The sequence below is a fragment of the Alnus glutinosa genome, chromosome 6 (assembly GCF_958979055.1).
Source record: "Alnus glutinosa chromosome 6, dhAlnGlut1.1, whole genome shotgun sequence".
Taxonomy (NCBI): Eukaryota; Viridiplantae; Streptophyta; class Magnoliopsida; order Fagales; family Betulaceae; genus Alnus; species Alnus glutinosa.
The window spans coordinates 26,001,382-26,026,063 of NC_084891.1; the positions used below are offsets into that span (position 1 = coordinate 26,001,382).

The 24,682-nt window shown below is 36.7% G+C and overlaps 2 protein-coding genes across 6 annotated transcripts; one reads left to right on the forward strand and one right to left on the reverse strand.

The window, feature by feature from the left end:
• Window positions 1–4,589: 4,589 nt before the first annotated feature.
• On the reverse strand, window positions 4,590–13,999 carry LOC133871402 (protein CLT2, chloroplastic). Its single transcript, XM_062308858.1, has 10 exons — window positions 13,598–13,999; window positions 13,354–13,499; window positions 13,017–13,054; window positions 12,392–12,507; window positions 11,312–11,411; window positions 11,182–11,217; window positions 11,010–11,060; window positions 6,070–6,193; window positions 5,260–5,385; window positions 4,590–5,182 (listed from the first exon to the last, which is right to left on the reverse strand). The coding sequence occupies exons 1-10, from the start codon at window positions 13,960–13,962 to the stop codon at window positions 5,025–5,027; spliced, it is 1,260 nt and encodes a 419-aa protein (XP_062164842.1). The 5' UTR covers window positions 13,963–13,999; the 3' UTR covers window positions 4,590–5,024.
• An 886-nt stretch (window positions 14,000–14,885) lies between these two features.
• Window positions 14,886–23,700, forward strand: LOC133871932 (uncharacterized). 5 transcript variants are annotated; one of them, XM_062309404.1, is made up of 9 exons: window positions 15,099–15,232; window positions 16,406–16,926; window positions 17,576–17,636; window positions 18,692–18,915; window positions 20,134–20,335; window positions 21,598–21,717; window positions 21,840–21,940; window positions 22,028–22,146; window positions 23,391–23,700. In XM_062309404.1, the coding sequence occupies exons 2-9, from the start codon at window positions 16,501–16,503 to the stop codon at window positions 23,428–23,430; spliced, it is 1,293 nt and encodes a 430-aa protein (XP_062165388.1). In that variant the 5' UTR covers window positions 15,099–15,232; window positions 16,406–16,500; the 3' UTR covers window positions 23,431–23,700. The 5 variants fall into 5 exon arrangements, with proteins under 5 accessions (XP_062165389.1, XP_062165388.1, XP_062165386.1 ...); XM_062309402.1 differs by having other exon boundaries at window positions 23,395–23,700; XM_062309403.1 differs by having other exon boundaries at window positions 21,840–21,930.
• The last annotated feature ends 982 nt before the right edge of the window (window positions 23,701–24,682 follow it).

The following is a 24,682-nucleotide window of genomic DNA, read 5'->3' on the forward strand; positions in this document are numbered from 1 at the left end:
ACGTTAAGCTCATCCTATTATCCTCCTTCAAATTAAAGTAAGTTCCCTCAATTTGTTTTGTAGCATTGTTTTGACATTGCAAATAAATTGCAACACACACGGAGATATGTTCCCAATATATATTTATTTTTACATAAATATTGTAATTCATAAATTGAATTGTTAAATACTTATATTATACTCTTCACCATAAATTGCATTTTTTAATTATTCTCTTGAAGTACTACATAATATTATATGTTCTAATCGTTCGTTGTCTATCAATGTTTTAATAAATGTATTTCTTTTTATTTTTTATTGTGAAAGCAAATGCCAAATGCCATACGTTATTTCATGGAGAAGTGCTACACATTCCAAATTTTTTTTTCCAAAATTTGATTCCCAAATGATGTGTCACAATCTCATGTGATTTATCATTTTGGAAATGTGTCATCATCTCATGGGATGATGACACATCATTTGGGAACCACTTTTGGGGATACAAATTTGGGAAGTAGAGCATTTCCCTTTCATGGTGCCAAATATCAAGCGTCTCTTTTTAAGTATAAAACATTTCATTAGAATTGTTGCTAATTAACGGTTAACAATTCTTAACCGATAGATAGAAAATGACTATCACATTTGGCACATTAAATCCGTAAATTTAAAAGAATGCATTACAATATTATGTAATTGTTCTCTTGAATTAAATTTAGTAAATGTAAATATTCAATACATGTGATTTCTTTTGCTTAATTTGAAAATAATTTGCAATAAGCGTGCAAATTCTTAAATAAGAAAACAATATTTATAATATTTCGCTTCATGTTTGGTGGTTTATAAATTGTTAATTATTCATTATTTGATTACGGTGAGTGTGCGATTTTCTTTAATTGAAATATGTTAATTGTTAACAATATTTTCTTTTGGGTTCCTTTAATATATATTTTGGATTGTAGCATGGTAGACAAACATCATAATAAAGATGAACGAGATCCCAACGGACGCTTACTCAGCCTGGTACGCCTGGCATGTCGCGAGAGATATGAAGTCCTCCGTTTGCGTCCTTTCATAGTGAGGACTCCTAGCATCAATCGTGGGAGGGGACGGCGTGTTCAGATACATCGAGAGGGGATATCAGACAGGGGACTCGCTCATGCGTGGGACTCTGATCCTAAGAGGGCAACATTACTAAGTCGCTACCAACACTTGCATCAAACGCCTGAAGTTATTAATTTTCACTATATGATTGATTTGGAGTGTCAGGAGGAGACAAATGCACCACCGCCTGAGTCCTCCGACAATGGGGATGATCATACTTGACATATTTCAATTTCTCTATTATAAATTCTCAAATTTCATGTTTATAGACTTGATAAATTTTATGTAGCATTTTAATATAAGTTATCCAATTTGTAAGTATTGAATATAAGTTATTCTAATAATGTGAGTGTACTATTTTGTTATTTGCTTTTGTGAATTCCTATATATGTGTAAAAGGTCCATTGAATTAATATCTATAAAAATTGAATTAATGTGATCTATTTTGCTTGCTTACGAGATAATTTACTATATACGTTTACGTATTTTCATTCTTATTCCTAAATTTTTATTTTGTTTTTAAAATTAAATGTAGCATTCTAAAAACTTTTTTTAAAACTACTTTGTATATTATTTATTACTTTCTAATTCTATTATTATTCAGTTTTAATTAGTAAAAACCCGCGTATGACGCGGGTTACATGCTAGTATTTTATTATTGAGGAGATAGAGCATCGTCTGGCTGGATGAAAGATGATGTATTTGTCAATGGGTGAGAGGCTGACCTTGATTAAAAGTACTTTATCTAATATGTCTACTTCACATTTTTTTCCTTCTTGATCGGTATTGCCAATTGCATAAAGATGTTGCAACGGGACTTTTTGTGGGGTGGTATTGGTGAAGAGCTCAAAATTCCATTTGGTAAGCTGGTCTAAGGCTTGTTCTTCGATCTTAGGAGAGTTGTGGGTCTATAATTTATTTTCGTTTAACTGAGCTCTCTTGGGGAAGTGGCCCGGTGTTATATTCATAAAAGAGAGGCCTTATGAAAAGTGGTTGTGGATTATGGGGTGTGTAGTATTCTAATGAGGTACATTGGGTGCATGGGGTGAGGCTATGAAAGGATATCATGAGAGGTTGGTGAGAGTCTTCTAGTCATACTATATTTAAGGTCGGTGATGGCTTAAGAATTAGATTTTGGCATGATGTGTGGTTCGGGGATCAAGTTCTTAAGGCAGCTTTTCCATACTTGTTTAGTTTAGCCCATTGTAAGGATGCTTCTTTGACTGGTTATTTGAAATTTTTGAAGGACTCTTATTGATAGAATGTTAACTTTTTTAGCGGCTCACAATTGTGAAGTGAATTAATATACCTCGTTCTTCAATTTGTTGTACTCCTTCATATTAAGACAAGATGACATTCACAAGCTTTGTTGAGTACCTTCTAAGAGATGGTTGTTTGAAGTTAAATCTTACTACAATGTCCTTGTAGGACTCATTTTCCTTGAAGGGATATTTGGCAAGATAAGATTCCCTTGAGAGTGACATTCTTTGCTTGGTTCGCTGGCTTAGGAAAGATTCTAACCATGGATAATCCTAAAAAGTAGCATATCATTGTAATTGATTAGTGTTGTATGCGTAAGAAGAGTGAGGATTCAGTGGACTACCTTTTGTTACGTTGTGAGATGGCTACTGCCCTATAGAATACCATCTCTAACCTTATTTTTTCAACAAACTATAACTGGGCAACCCAACAAGAGGCACCAAAACAATCAGAGAAAACAGAAACTAAAAGGGAATTCATAAAATGAATGACACGTCCCTATTGATTATTGGCATGAACACCAAGAAACGTGACCGCTGATAAAAACAATAAAATAGGGTGCATATAGAGGCATGAGGCATGCATGACCGTCGCAAGACTTTTCAATCCTACATGAACCCGCAATGCAAGGAACTCAGATAGAGGCGTGACCCTTGTGATATCCTTCACATACTCAAACACCTGAAGGGGAACAAAAACAATAAACATGCGAAAACAAAGGGAAAGACAAATTTAAAAATAACAAAAAGCCCAAGAAAAAACAAAAGCAACACACTGAGAGGAGCACAGGAGATCGGTGGAGGGCCGCTGTCTTTGGTCCCACACTCTGGCGCGAGAAGGCCATGCTCTGGCTCAAGGTGGCTGGAAGTGAGGAGACGACCTCAAGGGACCAACAACAGTTGAGAGAGAGAGAGGTAGCAAGAACCCTCTTGTTTGTTTTCCTAAAGGTCGAAAGCCAATGTAATGTTGAAGGTTTAGTCCTAAACCAGTTTTCACTAGATCTGACCTGAGTGCATTGGGCCTCAAGTACTTAGATGACTTTGCAAACCATGTGTTTAGAGTATTTCTAGTAAGCTTACAAAAATAGTTAATTTTTTTTTTTAATTATTTTGGTGAGCCAAATCACTAAAATCACAAAAAAAAAAACTTCTCCAATAACCTCACCAAAATGATGATTTTTGTTTGGTGAGTGAACAACATTCACCAAAGTTTTTAAGTATTGTTCGCTCACCAAAAAAATAAAAAATAATAAAATTTATCTCTCATTTTTATTTTTTAAAACTTTCACACTCAAAGCGAACTTCATTTCTTTCTCTCTCTCTTTTTTTTTAATTTATTTTTAATTTATTTCTTATCCTAATATTTATTTATATTGAAGACATGTGACATTATTTGAAAAATATGACCGTTAGGAAAAGAAAAAAAAAAATTTTTATAAAATATGACCGTTAAGATAAGATAAATATTAAAAAAATATGACTGTTAATAAAGACAAATTTTTAAAAATATGACTATTATAATAAGATAAATATTCAAAAATATAAAAAACTTCACTTACCACCCCTGATCTTTCATCACATTTGTAATCATACCCTCAAACTTTAAAAAATATCAATTTAAGGTCACAATATTTCATTTTTTTACAATGTCAACCCTTCGTTCCAAAATCAAGGGTAAATAAGCATTTTTTTTTTTTGTTTTTTTAAGTGTGTTATGTTTTATTTTTTGAAAAGTGTTTTAATTTTATTTTTAAAGAAGTACTTTGTATTTTATGTTTTGGAAAGTATATCATTTATTGAATGTTTGGAAGAAAAACAATTATGTTTTTATTTTTGAGAGAAAAAAAAAAATAAAAAAATCCTTATACACGCACCCTCTCACATGGGATGAGGCCCATGTGATGTGAATCCCGCTCCATATGAGAAGGTGGGTGTGTAAGAGAGTGTGTAAGGAGTGTTTTTGTAACACTCCTATTTTTGAAAACAGAAGGTTAATAAATACGAGACTTTCGCAAATCAACATCCCTATTTCACGTCTCTTTCACAAGAAGCTGATTGTGAATAATAATAATAATAACAAAATAACATATCCAGATCGTAATTGTTCTCTTTTTTAAATCCACCATTGAATTAGTAGATTTGAAAAGAAGAGTTGAACGGAAGTTAGACCAGAGATGAAAAAATAGCATCTCTCATTCCGTGGGATAGGTTCTCTCTACATCTAACAAAACATAAATTCATTAATTGCAATGGGAGAAAGATGTCATTTCAAACTACCATGTCAATGAAGTGGAATTGTTATAGGTGCAAGGGGTATACAAATGCATCTTTTAACAACAAAAACAAGACAAAAAACATTTGAAATTCATATACCATCTGCAGTTCCAGCCTTTTATATTGACCCAAAGCCTGACAATTACATTCCAATCTCACCTAACGGAAATAAATAGTCAATGTGATCTTCATTAAAAGAGCAGATACTACCTTAATGCTGAAGTTTCCATTAGCCAACAGAAGAGAAACAGAGGTCTCTGAGGATGGGAGTCTGATTTTTTGTCCTTCGTCATTGGAACAGAAAGGGAAGCATTTTGCTCTGGAAAGGGTTCAACAAACGATTGGCGTTGCAATATGTACAGTCGGATAAAAAGTTTTGAATTAAAGATGTGAAACTTCATAATTGTAAAGTCAACAATCGTCAGAGCCCTGCTTGGTAGGCTGGGGTATGTTGTACAGAATAAGACCTGATACAAGAATCACACTGCCCAAGAGAAAAAAGGGACTCAAGCTTGTGGCCTCTGGAAGATATGGCAATGGGAGGGAAAGAATATAAATTGAAATTGGCACTGCAGATTAAACAAAAACCCCCATTAGGAAAAAGCGAGGAGAGAGAGAGAGAGAGAGAGAGAGAGAGAGAGAGCACCTGATAACATTACAGTAAGAGAAGCAACAACTGCAGAAGAAATTTTTACTACATTTAGCAAGAAGATGTTGAAAGCTAAATTGGTAGCTATATAAAGCAGTGGAAGCAACGGAGCCCCAGCACAACCTGAAACAAGAGACAAATGTAAAGTGATAAAGAACAACTTGAGAGAGGACAAAAGTTTGTAGAAGCACCAAATTTGTCCAAGTAAATGGAAAACCAATCCAGCAATGAATAGTAATACTAATACACCAATACAGCCACTTTCTGAATCGAACTACACAAAAGTTCCCACTCACTTATCTTGAAGGCAGTACTCCACCTTTATTTCCACAAGTATGGAAGCGTATACTATCTTATATCGTAGAATCACACGCTTCCAATATCCACAAACATGTTTCATAACTTCCCTATCTGTCTAAATTTCATTGCACATGTTGTAGGAACATCTTTTGTTTTGTGAAATTGAATCATTTCATCATGACATTTGGGGGAGACAAAATTTGAAAATAATAATTTGTTTGGCAAAATGCAACTTTTAGCCATGGTGTTGAAAACAGATTTCTTCAATAAATTTGTATTGTATGACAAAGAGCTTAACTGATATTAAACATGAGAATGTCCTAAATAGAGCTGGAGTGTATTACAAATATTAATAAACCTCATCTGTATCAAAGGGAGATCTACAGCTTTCAAGCACCTCATATGTTATGCCTAATCACACAGCATATAGATGGTGCGCATGCATAGGAAAACCCAAATGCAAGACCGGTAAAAAATTACAGAACAAAATAACCAGCAGTACCATACCAGGTGGATTGGCTCCGAAATTAAGAAAGCAACCAGCACCACTTTCCAGATAAGAAGGTAGTTGGTAAAATGGTATGTCCTTCACCTTTGACAGGAAAGGTAAAAAGAGAAGCAGAAAAAGAGCCTACAAGTCAAAGGAAAAGTTATAATTTTTTTTAAAAAAATAATCTTTTATTCAGTATTGAAGATCCTGAACATCGAATATATAGACACTATTTTTTTTATAAGTCGAATATATACACATTATGTCACATAAACAAAACAAACTATAAAGAAAAATGTTTACCTTTACGCTTATTTTTACGAAGTAAAAGCTTTATCCATTTTAAAACAGTCAGGCATCAGCAGTGTCTATCACAAATATCAAATCGAAACAAACTTGGTACATAGATTTAAGTTAGAATATGTTGCAGGGACTTGTGGCTCTGTTATGGACCCAGATGCAGCTCTCATCAGTAGTCTAAAGCAAGGTGTGCGACTACCCATAAAGCCTATTGGAAGTTGAATCCTATTGATTGGTTATCAGAACGATGCTTTAGCATATGGTCTCCAACACTGTCTATAACTTGATTTTTTTTTAATGAATAAAATTTATTGAAAAGAAAAAGGAGAAACCTTCGTACACGAAGAGTATACAAGAGAGATAACCACACTAAAGGTGTCTAAAATCTAAAAAGTGTTAAATCACTACTTGTCCTAAGAACTTAAGTTGATAAGAAATTTAATCACTTAATTAATACTTTAACACTCCTCTTCACGTGTGGGCTCAAACTTTCATTTAATAGATAAGGCCCAACACGTGGAATATTAAATTGAAATGAGGTGAATTGATGGAGTCAAGGTTCGAGTTTAGGACCTTTTGGCTCTGATACCATGTTAAATCACTACTTGTCCTAAAAACTTAAGCTGATAGAAAAAAGTAAATTTAATCACTTAAGTAACACTTTAACAAAAAGATGTCATGCCTAAATCAGTTTCACCTTTTTTTTTTTTCTTTTTTTTTTTTATAGGTAAAAAAAGATTTATTAAAAAAGCGTAAATGCGCCCCTTGGTACATAGGAAGTATACACAAGAAACACCAAAAGCTAACCCGCAACAACTAATAGAAAACGGAAAAAGAACCCCAAAACCCAAGGAAGAAAGCCCAAAACAACCCACAAAAGAGCCCAACCAGACAAAAGAAAAAACCCACAGACCCGAGAGAATACCCACAACCCACCAAAGCACACAACCCTACAACATGCGGGCCTTTCCTTTACTATGCCTAGAGGAGACTGAGGCGTCGCCATAATTTATAGAGCTTTGCAGATTCAGTAGCTCCCTTGCCTTTTGACTTTTGGCGTGCTATCATCTTCTCTCGCAAAAAATCTTCCTCTATGGCGTCCCGAATAATCAAGGCCTCATCCTCAAAAGAACCATCCAAAGCCCCAATCCAAGGGTAAACCATCCCAATAGTCTTCGTCCTCCTCCCAAACCACAATCTCCCCATTATGATCAAAACAGACAGGCCAATTTCGAGATTGGGAAAATCCATTTCCTTCAGCGGAAAAAGGAGATAGGCAACCTCTCGGGGGGGAGGAAGGTCCAACCAACCCGACCTCGACGACCTTCTGCAGCGAAGTGAAAATAACAAACACCTTCAGGCGAGGATTGAGAAATCCCCTTCTTAGACCCTGCTTCACTGGAGGCTCTGTAACCTTCTTTATTGGCGGCTCTGCAACCGTAACCTTTAAAACAACACAGCCAGCAGACATCTTCATTGCTTCCAAGGAATCTGAAAATAGCTTATCATTCCAATTCATAGAATGCCCTTTCCTTAGTTCCTTCGCCCTTCGGTAGTAACACTGAAAAGGCTTAGAAACCACCATAGGGAGGGATAATCGCAACTTCTCACCCAACCCAGCCGCTCCATCAAGAGACGAAGGGGCAAAACCGAGTTGAGGAATCTAAAGTGGCCTCAAAGGAATGAACTTAAAGACAGCAGCCAGAGAATGGGCCGGAGATGCCGAAAAATTAGGATCCAGAGCCGGTGATGGAGGAAATCCGAAGACTGTAGAGGCTGGACTAGAAGGAGCTGGAGTCACCTGCAATCCTCTAGACCCACCCCCGAAAGAAGACAGAAAAGGAGCCATCCCACTAGTTGTCGACGACGAGGGAATTTGCCGAAGAGAACACCCCAATGAGACCGGCGACACTGGACCCACTCCCACCAGGTCAGTCCTCGAATGCCTTGTCGACCCACCCCCAGTAAAATGCAACCCCAACAACTCTCCAGAAGTTGATTCCGACGACATCTCCGAAATGATTCTCGCCGGAGAGATGGTTTTGGAGTTCGGCAGAAACCGGCCCAAACGACAACTTGAGAGTTTCCAATCCAAGCCTGGGCCAGTTCTCAAACACCTTGTCGACCCACCCCTAATAAAATGCAGACCCAACATCTTCCTAGAGGTTGGCTTCGAACGGGAGGCTCTGGGTCTTGGTAGAAACCGGCCCAAGCCAATACTTGTGTGTTTCCAAGCCAGGCCAGACCCGAAAAACCGACCCATAAACTTCCTAGCAGCTCGGCCCATGGCCAATTTGAAACTGATTACCAGCTGTTTCCACGTACGCAAGTTCTAGAATTTGAAATTCAAATTCGAACTTGGGAGAGACTTCTTGCCCAGCGGTCGGTGATTCTGGTCTTTGTCCAGAGGATCCAGTGGGGGAGATTCCAAGGAATAGTAGTCTACCGCCGTTCTCTGGTCTTCCTCTGCAAACCTCACCACCGGAAGAAAATCACACGATTCCGCCGGCGAATCCCTCAATCTGGAAGGAAGAACCCCCACGTTGGACACCTTCTTCATGGCAGTGATCGGGTTCGACCTCAAAACCTCCGCAAAAGAGAGCCCAGTCCACTTCGTAGCCAAACCCAAACTTGTCCCTTCTACCTTCCCAGCCTTCTGTTCCAATGCAGACGATGACCTGAGCCTGCATCCCACCATGGCTGAGAGGTAATCTGCCGCCTTTCTCAATTCGTCGGAGAACTTGTGCCATCCCCATCCTCCACTACCCTCAGGGATCAGAATGAAACCTTTCCGGCCACCCATCTCGAAAATTGTCGCCTCTAAGAAACGATCAATTTTGTTGCCACCTAACTGAGCAATCAAGACTTTCGACCCTTCCCTGAATGACTTGACAAAATCTTGCTCTATCGGGGGACCCAAAAGCCCTTCCATCGTCAACACAAGCCACTCGGAACACTGGAAGCTTAAGATGACCTCACCGGAGAAGTTTTTCTTTTCTCCTCCACCCTCAACACCGACGCCCTATCCAAAACCGAAAAGACAAAAGTCCTGGCTTCTACTATAAATCGCTTATCCATCTCGCGACACACCCAAGACACAAAACGGCCACGTCAAGGCATCACATCGTCGCCGGAAGAAAAAACCCACCCAACCAAAATGATAACCGGCTTACGCCTCTACGGAAAAGCGCGACCCAAAAAATGGGACAAAACAAAGTTCTGGCACCGAAAAACAAACGAGAGGCTAGTTGACGGAAAGGAAAGAGCAAACTCCCAACGTTGAAAATATATCACCAGCACTTTAAGAACTTTCAGTTTCAGTTTCAGTTTCACAAGGGCAACATTACATTCATTGTCCTGTGGCAAAGCACATTGTGGCTCTTTAAACTCTCGACATTTCATTATTCACTGGCATCTGAATCTGTTATCCTTCATATAGAATGCTACACATAGCTACAAGCAAAGTGCTATAACTTGAAAAGCATAGAAGCTCCGTTCAAAAAATTTGCCCAAATGACTTCTCTAAGGGGAAAAAAGATTCCCTACGGAAGGCCATTCAGCAATTAAATTTCCCCCCATGCCCTTTTTCTTTTTCCCTTTTTTTTTTTTTTGGGGGGGGGGGGGGGGGGGGGTGGGGAGATAGAGGATTGTTATCATTTGTGAGAACAAGACTAGAAAGAAATTTACATAATAGTGAACTGAAAATGAAAATGCAAATGTAATAAAGAACATGAATTAGTTTCAAATAAACCAAAAGAACACGACAGAGCAATTATAAAATCAAGAATCAAGGGAAGCCTGGTGCTGTGCAAAACCTTTACATGTTGCACAGAGAGAATTTTTTGGAGTTTCATTCGATCAACAATGCATCCTAATCCCAATCCCTGCTTCCATGATATTGCTTTATTTATATTTACAAACATAAAAACTCATACAGCCTAAAACACTCATCCTACCCAACACAATAAAATACTAATTTCTATAAATAAAAATTTCATAAGTAATGGAAATATATATTTTTTTATAGGTAAGCAAGCACGTTTTATAAAAAGCGTACGGCGCCCCTAAAGTACACTAGAAGTATAGTGTATACACAAGGACACCAAAAAACAACAAGAGAAAACAAAAAAAAAAACAAAAAAGAAAAAAAAAAAGAAGAAAAAAAGAAAAAAGAAAAAGAAGAAGAAGAAGAAGCAAAGAACAAAGAAAAAACAAGAAACTAAAATAAACCCAAAACCCACAAAACAACCCAAGCAAACAAAGAACCCAACAACCCAAAGAATTAAAATCCCACAACATGCTATTTCCTTGTGCCTTTACCACAGCTGGACCCCTCATAATTAACTGAACACTTAAGTTATTCAATTCCCTCTAGCCTTTAAGTAATGGAAATATTTCTTCTTACAATAAATAGAAATTCTAGACCTGAAGGACAATAAGAATATTTTACCGAAGTTTACCGAAGAATCCAATTGAGACTCAAAAGAATTGCCATTTGATGTGCTAAGGGTGCTTTTTCACTTAGGTTATGCTTGTGTTGCTTTGGTAGGAACTACTTAGTTGAGAGTATAAACATACTGCCCTACGAGTAGTGACTGATGAGATACTTACAGATGACCATTTATGAACTTTCTATAGCAAGCCATATGACAATTACCTGGTATCCAGATCCCAAGGAATTGACCACAAATATGTCAAGCGACTTTCCCTGCAGGAAAATAGTTTTGATGACTTTGAGAAATTTCAATAAAAGATGCACTTATGTCAACTACAAAATGGCTAAAATGGTGATAAAACACAACAAAAATGAGAAGAAGAAATTGCCATACATCCAGGCGGGCTTCAGCGTCAATGAAAACATATTCCTGTTTCACAATAACAATTTCAAGGTTCATTTATTTGCTTATGCAGAGTACAACTGAAATTATGATATTAGCTCATTGCCGTAAGGCCTGTAACCTTGATAATCGATGCACCAGCTTGAAAAGCACTTGAAGCTATCATTAGTGCTGGCCATACAAACTCAACTCCAGATAGCATCTGACCGGCATTAGACCCACTGCAATGGTGGAAAATACAAATAATTCTCAGGAAAGAGCAACTAAATATGTAGAAAGCAAGTCCACAAGAATAAGGAAGATGCTAATTTATGAAAATCAGGCTAAATAGTACTACAGATTTCACCATGCTTCACTATAGCAAAGCAAAAACAGAATGCAAGTATCTTCCAGCAAAGGGCATGATTATAGCAAGAAATGCAAACACATGACAACAGAAACTGAAGTTCCCTTCCTGTTTATAAGGATTATCTGCTGTGCAGCACCATTTGAAACACTTCATGGTGTTGTTCAACATCATGAATTCATGCCTCAAAATAAATTTCAGAATTATCCCATATGGAAAACGCCTCATTATCATCATTCTCTTCTGGGGGGGTAGTTGTAGGTATCTCGATGACAAAGTTAACAGAAACCATGGTCGGTGGAAGCTCAATGCAGGGAGACAGGAATGCAGAAAAGGTAATAGAAGTAAAGTAGAAACTGAATTCTTATTTCTTAGTTTTTTCTCTCTTAGAAACTCAAAAGACAAGAACATAGGGCTGAAATAAGACAATGCAAAATTGATCGTTTTGGTGGATAAGAGTATAAGATACAAACAATCTTTATTCCGCTGCTTACCCTAAGATAAAATGCAGATACTTTTAGCTAGATTCTGTACCACACATTCTTCAAAATTATAAAATCGTAAAGGAAACCATTTTCAACATCTGCCGCCCAGAAGTATCAGACCTTCTCTAGATGACAGTTCTATTACAATGTTTAAAATGTGATCATCTTTAAACTTAAATTCATCCAGTTTCTGATCTTTGCTAGGATATTGTTGATCAACATGCACACCATTAAACATTAAAAGATAATAAAGCCAATCACATAAAGATAACTTCTGTTGGTGCTGCGTATAAAATTTACATCTCGAACCGTTCAATGTATTATAGGCACAAAGTATATGTTTGAATTGTGAAAGAACAGAGGAAAATACCTGGCAACAGCCACCACCACACCGGTAGCTAAAAGTAAGCAGCCAGCAATTTGATTAAATGAGTAACTTCTCCCCAAGAGAAAAGTAGAAAAAGCCAGCTGCCACACCAAAAATGTCTGCACAAAAAGGCCACAAAAAGCAATATGGAAGAGACGATATTATACCAAATATTACAGCAAGTTGCTCAGATGACTAGCATACAGTTATTAACCAAAAAAAAAAGACTAGCATACAGTAATTGCACCAGTTTGTTCATTAATACTTTTTGACAAACTCTTTTAGCTAGAAAAATATGTTTCTTGTCAATTCCAAGTAATTGCATCAGTTTGTTCAATCGATAATATATTTAGTGGAAAACGTTTTCAAGGAAACGGATTCTTTTAAATTCTGGCACTTTGTGGGCACTAGAAATTTCCATTTTGTTCTTCTTATTTCTGTCAGTGACAAAGATGCTTAAGGGGGATTTCCCACATATGGGTCAGGAGGTGACTGGTGGGGTTTGCACACAGATCCCACTTTGTGAAGCATTGGAGAAGGCCAAACTTGTTTCTCATCAGCAACATTTATCAAAATTACTCTGTGCAATCACGAAGTTCTCTTTACTTTTAAGCATAGCAAATAATACCTGACTCAGTATCGGTATGGCTGGTCCAGGAAGCATGGCTGTAGAAGATGTATAACATTCAGTATCAAGGCCATTACTAAACACCAAAAACCATACCACTCAAATCTTTCCTCTTCATTTTCCTTTGAAACCACCTTAAACCGGCTATTCCTTTTTCATACTTCATATCCAACAGAAACCAAACAATCCCACCCTATGCTATATAGCGCATTGAAAACACAATCCAGCCTTGTACAAGTTTATCCAAACAATGTTCTAGAAAAGAATAAAAAAAAAAACCCAAGAATGTAAATAGGGCTTCAATTACAGAATCCAAATAAAACCCATATTCCGATACCTCCAGCAGACATCCCAGTAGCGACGCCAAGAGCTTCTAAAATACCAATTGCCAAAAACCGCCATTTGGGAACAGCAAGCATTTCATCGGTCACAATCCCCGCACGATATCGCACATACAATATCGAAAAATATATAGCCGCATACCTAGTAAGCAAATCGAATAAAACCCAACAGCACATAGCATTACAATCCAACCGTGTGCCATCCAAACACTTTAGCAAAATAAGCACTTAATTGCTTACCCGAAAGTTGTGAGCTGAGCTAGAAAGAAGGGGTAGTCCTTCATGGGAACGAGAGCGAGCTTGTAGAGCACGCGGTTGGCGACGGCTAGCGTTGCGGTAACTGCGGAGGTGACGATTAGATTTGAACTCGAGCTGTTTGATGCGTGGACTCTGAGAGAAAGGTGGGTGCGTTTGGGAATGTGAGGAAACGGTGGGTTTGGGGGGAGTTGGCGACGGAAGACGTTCGGGTTTCGAGGGGAATTAGGCATTGCGGCGGGACGGCAGCGGAAGGTTGTTGGGCCATGGAGGGTGCTACTGTTATGAGGTCGATGAGATGGGGAGTGTAGGGGAGAGGAGCGAAACGACGACGTGTAAGAGAATCCCATGAGCGCGACAGAAGGATTCTGCAGAGTAAAAAATAAGAAAGAGATATGCTATGCGGTCTCTTCGGTTGAAATGGGGTATTTTTGTAATTTTATATAATATAAATTTATAAAAATATTCTTGTGTATAAAAGACCGTTACTCTTCGGTTTCTCTCCATTGGAGAAGATCCTGGTTCGTATTTCACCCGTCCTACATATACATGTAAAATTATAAAAATGTCCCTGTATATAAAGGACCGAGATGAGAGTGTAGGGGAGAAGAGCGAAACAACGACGTGTAACGATGTAAGAGAATCCTATAAGAGCGACAAAAGGATTATGTAAAGTAAAAAAAAAAAAAAAAAAAGAGATGCTATGCGGTTATGAACACTTGTATCTCCATCGCATCCGGATCCTCTAAAGTTGAAAAGAGGTATTTTTATAATTTTACGCAATATAAAATTATAAAAATACTCTTATATATAAAGAATCGACTCATTTTCAATTACAAAAATGCTAATGGATATAAAAAACTGACTCATTTCCTGTTCATTCGATGGGAAAAAATAAAAATAAATAGTTACTTAGACAAAACCTATAACCAAAAGGTAGGGGAAAAATCTCAAAAAGCTTGTCAATCCTTTATGAGCTCCAAGTTTCCAACAAAGAAACACCAGAAAAAGAACCACAACAGCAAAGAGGGTATGAGGTTGAATCGAGCCTCTTACGTGAGACACTGGCATGAGTCCTCAAAACGCAGCAAAACGATCTGCAACCAAATTTGGAGACAGCTATGGGGGATGATTGGGGTACAACCCCTTTGTACAACTTTGGCACAACCCACTCACAACAAGGTAGGGCCCATATACGTGGGCTCCACCTCATTGTGAGTGGGGGTTGTGCCAAAATTGTGATGAAGTTGTATATTTATCATTTCCCGACAGCTATAGATGGTGGCATGCCCGAACTACGGGAAGGAAGGGAAAAAAATGAAAAAAAAAATATTTTCTACACTGCCCGACGCTGTCGTTGGCCAAAAAAATTTCACAGAAACAAATTTCTTCCGAAAACACCCTCACCTTCGTTCAAACAATTTTCACCCAAACGAAGTTCCAGCAGGCCCTAACACTCTCCTCTCTGTTGAAAACTCTTCCTTGAACCACCGCACACCCGCCGCCGACGAACCACCACCGCCGTTCACCCTCTTGGTTTTCGACGAACCGCCACCTTCCTTCTCCTGCTCTCTCTCTATCCATTTTCGCCGTTGCAGGACAGCCGAACCATCTACAGAAGTAAGATTCTCTCTCTCTTTTCCTTTCGATTTCCTCTGGAATGTAATGCGCCGACAGGGTAGTGTGACCCACATATCTGGTTTTTTCTTCTTGTTTTCGATTTATTTTTGGTTTGTGGGCTGTTCGGTTACAGGAACCACTCCGCTATTCTCTTTTCTGCAAGTTTTGATATTTCATTGAGTACAAATACTTCGCATGATAGTAGCTTTTTTTTTTGTCTGACGTAAAAGGTTTTGGCCATAATTGGAACTTATTTCATTTTGTTTTCTGAATCTTCGAATCAGTTGCAGTATGTTTCATTTCCTTGAATGATCTTTTAGAATTTAAATTGTAAATGAAAAATCACGAACTCTTTTTTTAAAGCTATTGATGAAGAATCTTGTATTGATTGAAATATTGGTTAGAATTGAAAAGGAGCGGATTGATTCTGTTAAATAATTTATGTTTGGATAATTTAGAGCATCAGTGAAAGATGGTATACTTTGCATTCCTACTATTCTGTCTTTAAAGCATTTGATTATGTAGGTCCTTCATGAGGCATTTTTGTGCCTTAAATCTTGGGCTTGGCTTTTATAGGCGCTTGAGCTAAAAATGCTTTGCCCTGTTAAAGTCTTATTTTAGTTATTGCTCTTCTAATTGTCATTTTGGTTAGTCTAAAGCCATATGAGTTGAATGTATGCGAAATAACGGTAACAAAACCTTTTATGTGGTGATTCATTGACCAACACCATGTTTAATTGTCACTAAAAGAGAGACATTAACTCATTAAGGGGGGGTCTCAATGTTGTGTAGAAAGACAACCACATTGCATGACGAGTGAAGTGGATCTGTGGAGATTAACAAAATCACACCATTCTGTGGAGATTAACACAATTTAAGTCACTAAACACAGATCTGGTTTTTTCTTGTTGTTTATTTATTTTTGGTTTATGGGCTGTTTGGTTGCTGAGGAACTGTGGAAAATGATCGGTAGTGTGACCCACAGATCTGTAGTTTTTTTTTTTGTTATGTGCTCTGTTGGGTTGGGTTGGAGAAATTTTGACAAATGCTGCTAGGTCTGTTGAGCATAATTTGTCACTCTTAAGTTTTGATAGTGGGTAATGAAAGGGGGAAAGAAAACTTAGGTAAGAATGGAGTTTTTTAGTCCTAACATGGTAAAAAACTTTGATGCAGCACATCCTCCGAAATTTTTTTTTTTCTCAACAATTGGAGGGCAGGAAATCCACCTTCGAAACCCTAATTCGCCAACCCCAAAAATCCTAGCGCCCATGGTGTCGAAGAAGAAGCAATTCGAAGGCATTGCTATGTTGTCCATGTACAACGACGAAGAAGAAGATGAAGACATGGAAGATATTGAAGAACAAGAAGAAGAAGATGATGAAAAAATGGAGCGACAAGAAGCAGAGAGAGAGCAACAATATGATGATTACATGGATTCGAGAATGGCAGAACAGGATGATTCATTGACCAAAAGCAGAGATAGAATTGGCGGTGATGCTGCTAATGATGACTCGCCACCGATTGCCAGTCAGAATACAACGCCACAGCCTCAAACGCCACCGCCTCGAGTTACGGCAGTGTCACCGCAGCAAGAGGCGGTAGCTGCATCAGAGAGTGTGAGGATGAATGGGAGACGGAAGCTTACGATTGTGGACTATGGTCACGATGAAGTTGCTATGTCTCCTGAGCCTGAGGTACCTTCTGTTGTTTTCATATAAGTCATGTTTGGTTGCTGATAAATTTGGAGGAAAGAAATGAGAATGGGAAATTCTTGGATTTTATGTTTTCATGTTGTTTTAGGTTCAGTTAAGAGAGCTTTGTGTGTAAGTGCACGTTTGTGTCTGTGATTAATTGTACATGATGCAATTTTTGATATTAGGAATCAGTTGTGAGGGGAGGTTATATGGTGTGTTGGAATTTGTATAATGAATCTTTCAACAATATTTCCGTGCCACCAAATGGTGTCTTTATCTGATACTGAATTTTGCAAACAGTCACTGAAGATGGTAGATTGTGTACAGAGTTTCTGGATACTTGTTTTGCTTGTGTGAAGATGGGTTGTTAGAAGTTTGTAGCTTGTGTAGAACTTTGATTGGATTTTTTTATTTTTTATTTTTGTGAATTTTCTGATTGGTTAGAACTAAAATGCATGGAAGCTTTTTACAGAGAAGTGCTGCCTCTCCCTCTTTGAGAGGAAAGGTCCAAGTCAACTTTTAGAGAACTTTTTTTTGGAGGTGGGGGAGGGTTCTAGGGTGAACCTACTATCATGTATTGTATCTTAATTTGCATGTGTCTTAATTTATATTTTGCTTTGGCGGTGTTTTTTTCTTTCTTTTTTTCCAGGAAGGAGAAATAGAAGGAAGTGGTCGGGTCATGTTTGGATCGGAGCTTCAAACTGCGAATGGTATGTCTGAATGCTTGTGAGCATTCAGTTATTTCCCTTTGTTAGTTGCTACTCATCCCATTCACTTTTTCACCCAACATTCTATATATTTATCTTTTTTAGGGTAAGTAACATTATATATATATATATATGCACACACAATGAGCCAACTTCAACACCACCTAGACGTTTAATCATAGACCGACGTGTACTGACGTCAACATAAAAGGATGAACCTGGTCTTTCTATTTGTACACATTGGCTTAACTCACTCCTAACCTCCCTAGACATTGCAAAGAACACATAATGAAAACTGCCAGGTAAGGGCTGTACAAGGGAACAAGTAAGGAGTTTGATAAAAAAGAGTTTTGGGATGTGCCGCTTAGTTAACAAACATTGGGTTTGGACTCGGGGAAGCATGGATGTGATACTATTGATATATATACACACACTATATATGGGAAGGATGTTACTTATATTCATAACGCTTTCATCCTTCCCATTACGGTAATCCTTTGCCAGTTTACCTTTGATTGATAGAGTTTAGTTGTTGGAAATGCAGAAAGTGAGAATTTTATTAACGAAGTAAAGTGAGCATTGTGTATGAGTTCTGTCACCCAATTGATGTCATACTTTAAGATATGTCTCCTGTCAAGTATCATCAATTCGTATAATGTCGCTATTGTATGTCATATAATGCTTCAAAGATAAATTTAAAGTTTGAAAGCATAAAAACTACATTGCTGAGAAAAAAAAAAATCAGAAGAGATGTTTGATCTTTGTTACTTACTGAGTGAGAATTTTTATTTAGATTAGAACTTAACTAAAAAATAGAACAAGAAGGATATCTGAGCCCTTGGGCATTGGCTCAGGTTGTAAATTCGTGGTGGGCATGGGGATGGGGAGGTCAGGTATACATCTTACTGATAAAAGAACGAAAGGTTGGGGGGGGGGGGGGGACACTGTCAAATAAAGAGGAGATAGAAAATGCGATGTTTTTGTTATTTACGATTTTGTAGTCTGATTGTACATGGCTTCTTTTCTATCTTTAATTTTGTAAAAATTGTCTGTTATAGGTTATTTCCAAGAGAAACCACCTCCTGGAACTGTTCAGGCTTTAACAGCTAGCAATCCAGTAACTCTATCATCTGATCCGTCATATGATACAATGAACTATGCTATCCAGGAATCAGAGGGAGCACAGTTTGATGAAGCTGTTATGGAACAGGAAAAAGAAATTGATCCATTAGACGCGTTTCTCCCACCACCACCAAAAGATAAGTGCTCGGAGGAGCTACAAGTAAGTTCCTTTCTTGCTTTCTTTGTTTTTTGGTGTGAAAAGATCAATAGTGTTTGAATGTGAGGTTTCTTGTTGCTTTTGAATTGCAAAATCCCATATAATTTGACAAAGAAAGGATTAAGGAGACAATCTGAGAAGTGCAGGACTATTGACCTTGAAATTCTTATCTTAATCTCTTCCTTGTCAAATCATAAGCTTGAGGTAGTTCAACTTTTTATTTTTTAAAATGATAAGTTCAAGGCTTTGTCCGTTATATGAATTTTGGGGCTTCCCGGGTTTATAGAGACAATGTTTTTATTTCTTTCCTTCTTTCTACCAATGTACTTTATTTATTTATGTATCTTTTTTGTTTGGGGGCTAGGTTGGGTGGCATATAGTTAGAACTTAGAACGTGAATAACCCCTTATACTTTACTTTTTTACATTATCAAGTTCTTTTTGAACTGCTATCATAAATATGAATAGAAAACTATCACATGAGCGGCATATGTTCATATGTTGAATTTTAAGGCAAATTTGTCTGTCATATGGAATTACAAAGTTTGAGGATTATGTCAGTTGACAGGGGTATAGGTTTTTGAGGGTTTTACAAGGGTTAGGTAAAAGCAACATATGGTTTTGTGGTGAAAACAACTTCAGCTGATTACAAGGCTGTTGTTACCTTTCTGAAATTAGGGCTGTTTGTGCAGTACCACTTAATATAACCTGAGCTGCTTACTTATCCAAATATAGAATATGCCCTCCTGCCATAAAATTTTCATTATGTCTTACTCATTTTTCCAATGTTGTTAATTTGGGTAAAGTTGGCAGAATGACTTGTCAGCTTGTCTTAGGAATCAGTATTATGGCTGCGTTGCTGAAATGTTGCTTTCAAGTTAAGAAACTTCCATATATGCTTGCCTGGGGGCTTGGCAGAAATTAAAGTCGAGAGATTGCATGGAGTATTGGCAGAAACCAAAGTTGAGAGAACTTTCTCTATGTTATTAATTTGTGCTTATTAAACCCCAAAGAATAGCTCAGTTGGCCGGGGACTACGCCTCATGAAATTGAAGTCACTAATTTCAATCTTGGGGCCAATTACTTATTAAAAAAAAAAAAATTGCTCTATGAGTTACCAATAATTTTGAAGATAATTAATTTACATCTGGGCTAGGACTTTCAGGTATAGCACATTTTATTTTCTTTTGACGCCTTTATCCTTTCTGTAATGTTATTGCAGAGGAAAATAAATAAGTTTCTTGATTACAAGAAATATGGAAAAAGCTTCAATGCAGAAGTACGGAATAGGAAGGATTACAGGAACCCTGACTTCTTGCTACATGCAGTGAGGTATCAAGATATCAATCAAATAGGGTCTTGCTTCAGTAAAGATGTATTTGACCCTCATGGATATGACAAAAGCGACTACTATGACGAAATAGGTCATTAACAGTTCCTTTTGTAGATCTCTCCGTGTATGTACCACTTGAGGGTATTGTTTGAATAGTGTATATATTTTATGCGTGTGTGACTATTTGTGTTTCTTTAATTACTATGTTTTATTAATTTAGACTTAGTCAATTACCCAGAATATGTCATTATAGCCTTAGGGGAATGTGTTGTTATAGGATGTGTTTGGTACTGTGGAGAGTAGTTTTAGGCTGGCTGTAGACTAATTTAGCTCTTTTTGTTATCATGAACATTAAGGCATGAACTTAGACCCTATATTTTAGGTCGTTTTGAACTATCATGAATGTTAACATTTGTCTATCTGGCATAAGGTTTTTCTAATATGGTGGTCTTTTTGTGTCACCTGTCTATGCTTTTACCCGGTACAAGAGTTGTTGAATTTTCAATTTTGTACTCTAATTGATGTGTCAAAATGTGAAAGAGTGCTTTTCTTTAGCAGCCTCAAATATGATAGGTATGTTTCTTCCCGTAATTTTATTTTACAGGCAATCGAACTTTATTAAAAACTAAAGGGCACACCCAAATACACATGACATATACAAAAGAAACAACTTAAAAAAAAAAGAAAAAAGAAGATAATTAAAAAAGAAAGAGAAAAAAAAAAAAGAAAAAGTCATGTCAACTAGAAATAAGAAAACAATCATAGGCAGCCATCAACTGGAAAAGGGAATTGAAGAAGAAGGCTTTTAACTCCACCATCGTCCTCTCTTTGTTTTCAAAGCTTCAGTCATTTCTTTTTCTTCAAATGCACCACATCAAGCAAAGCAGAATCTTCTTCCGGCAAGCTTCACTTTGGGGAGTTTCTTCCCATTATTTATGGTTAAATGTTGTTAGTCTTGGCTTTCCAATTAAAAGTCTCAAGCTCAAGGTCTTCTATTGTTTGTTATTCTAATTTGTGAATCATGCATCTTCCTTATTGCATTATTTTCTTTGTTTGCTGGTTGTTTGTCTTCTAAGTTAACTAAGAATTACCCGATCCGTGTGGAGGGGGCACTTTGCACGAGTCTAAGGTTTAAACGACAGGGGTGGGTATACCAAGTAGCTGTTCCTTGAAGGGGTTCCTCGTCATAAAAAAAAATAAAATAAAAAAAAATAAAGAATTTTTTTTTTTTTTTTTTAAAAAAAAAAAAGCAAAAAAAAAGGAGTAAGTGAACTGAGAATGCGTACATATCATTGCTATCATAGATTTTCTCAACATAATTACTTGCATTTTCTGGTATTTTTTGTAAAGCAGAGGCTGATATGAGGCGTGAGGAACTAGAAAAGAAGAAGAATAATAAGGTTGAATTTGTTTCTGGAGGAACACAATCTGGAACAGTCGCTCCTACACCAAAAGTTAATATGCCTATTCCAGGTCTGTAAAAGACCTCATTTTTTTAATTCAGAGGGTTAAGTTGGCTTTCAAAGAATATTCCTTTTTAAAAAAAATAAAAAAAATTGGGTCATGGCATGTTCTTATACTAAGTCATTTTGTAGGTGTTTCAACTGCAGCTGCTACTGGTTTGCTATCTGTGCCACCTGCAGCCGATACCACTACTAGGGATGGTAGACAGAACAAGAAATCTAAGTGGGATAAGGTTCTCATCTATGGATATGGCATTTGTAACTTTCGTATCATATGAATAGACTCACAATATGTTATTACTTCTTTCTTTTTTTTACAGGTGGATGGGGATCGAAGAAATTCTTTGTCCTCTGGGGGCCAGGATTCTATTTCTGCAGCTGGGGCTCATGCAGCACTCTTATCTTCTGCTAATGCTGGCACAGGGTACATGGCTTTTGCGTAAGTTTTCTTAACAGTTTTGAACAATATATTCTTGATCATCGCCTTCTCCCAGCATTTATATACTTATGGTTCCAGTTTGTGGGTGTTGTATTGGAACACAGCTCACTTTGTGCTGGCTTTTCTACTTGAGTTTGAATTAAGTGGCCGTTTTTGAATTTATTGTTTCCCCATTTTTTAGAATCTTTTTATTGACTATCCGTTTCTTGACTCTTACTTCAAACTACTTCTGATGTTAAAGCAATTGGTGACTCAGTTGCCGCAGATGATTCTTAAAGTATTCTTTGATGTCTATTACATTCATATATGAACAATGAATGAGTGGTGTATTAAGTTTCTTAACTGCACCATAATGTACGCATCTGAGGTGGGCTTAGGATCATATACTTGGTTTGGATTATAATTATGCTTCTATGTGAGAAATTAGAAATTGTTACCCGTACATGTTGCAGTAACTGCTAGTTCATCTAATTAAATGGTTAAGTGGGTAGTTTTTGGATTGTTGAACAATGAATTGGTCTTATGTAAGGATATACCATAGCATATAGGGTTCTCCTGTGCCATATTTTATCTATTTGAGGTGGACTGGGGCTTTCGTTGTGGGGTTTGGTAAGTTTGGATATATCATGTTAATTTGGTGCATGTGTAATTTGAACTCACATACTTGTACCCAATTATTTGGATTAGAAGGCACCTTGTCAACCTGGTGAATCTGATCTACTATTATATCCAGTATTGAGAGAGACGTGTGAGCTTTTAGTTGAATATTGACTTCTCTAAAACCTTTCTATTTTTGTCAGCCTTTACCATGCAAGTTTGGAATGTTGATATGATTTCAAATCGTTTGACTGTCTTCTTACTTTAGACTGGTACATACCAATTGTTTTCTAGGGGAAGAACAGTGGAATAATATATGTCTACTTGATATGCATACAAGTTGATAATAATTTTTGTTGCCTTGAACTTTGATAGTGAACTTTCAGCTTCAGGATTATTTGACTCCATTCGCACTTTCATTCCGTTGTAATAAAGTATTGGCTCCCTTAGTTTAATACCTTTTATAGGGTGCTTTTTTGTTTGAAAAAGTATTCTGATGTGATATAAATATGAAAGTAGTTTTGAGTTGTTTGTTAATGTTTTTGCTTTGAAAAGAGAAAGCAAAAGGAAGAAAGAAAAAGTGATATAAAACAAAGCTACATTGTATTTTCTGTTTTACTAAACGATCCGCGGTTATCATGTGGCAGGCAGCAAAGACGGTGGGAAGCAGAAGAAAAAAAAATCTAGTGAAAGGAAGGTGGATAGAAGATCTTGAGCCACGAGTGAATTATCATACAACATTTTGAAGTGGATAAATCCATTTTCTTTTTCCTCACTTATTAAAGGCCATGTTATGGCCTTGTATCTTTTTTACACATGGGTCCTGTATATGGCAAGAATGAAAATGTATTTTTGTCTCTCATTAGTGCTTTGGCCCCCCATTTCTATGATCTTAGGATTAATTTTATCTTTTCTCCCAGGAATAATCTATTGTAGTGAAGTAGCATTTTCTTTCAATCTTGACGGGTTCATTTATGTATATCCTTTTTTGCCCGTCAGCTAAAAGAAATAGAAGAGAAATCCCCTTAATCGTTCATAGTCTGGACCTTTTTTTCTTTTTTCTTTTTTCTTTTTTGAAGTTAATACTTATAGCCGCTGCAAGCTTTGCCGTTCACTTCGAAGCTCAATTTCATTTGGTGCGATTTTGTACGTAAAGCCAGCGATCAAGGTTTCTTCTGCTTTCCAGCTCTCACTTGTTTAACTATTAAGTGCCAAAGAAATACACGTCCCAACGAAGTAATATTGGTAATTTAAAAAAAAGAAAAAAGAAAAAAGAGAGAGAGAGAGATTGAGAGGGAAAAATGCAAATCAAGTTCATTAGATTGCACTGATTTACAATAGATTTGCTTTAAGTGCTATCAAAAAACGCTAAAACAAATAAGTTGTAGTTTTTTCAACGTTTCAAATTTAATTTTAAGTTTTTAATGAGAAATAAGGATCAAAATTAAATTTGAATTATTAAAAAATTGTGCAGTAGTTTTTTTACGACATTTAAGCCAAATCTGCTTGCAATAAGCTCTTTTGAATTTTTTTTTTTTTTTTTTTTAAAGGATTTAAAATTCTTTGTGGTGAGTGTAAATAGTAAATAACTCCTCACGTTGACTTGCCCTTTGAAATGCTGATGGAATTCGTCAATGTATCACATCATCTCCGATTAAAATTGGACACAGGTATCCTATAATAATAAATATAAATATAAAAGGAAAAGAAGAATGGATCATTTTGGGGGTGGCTAATAATTTGATTTTTTTTTATTTTTTTATATTTATATATATATTTTTTCTTTTTATATTTTTATTAAACGTGACACTTGTTATCTTCTAATTAAAAATAACGTTGACAATACCGTTAAAAATTTAAAGAAATGCGGACATAACAATTTATTTGATAAAAATTTTAACCGTAGAGAGTAAATTTGATAACTTTTGAATCTTAGTGG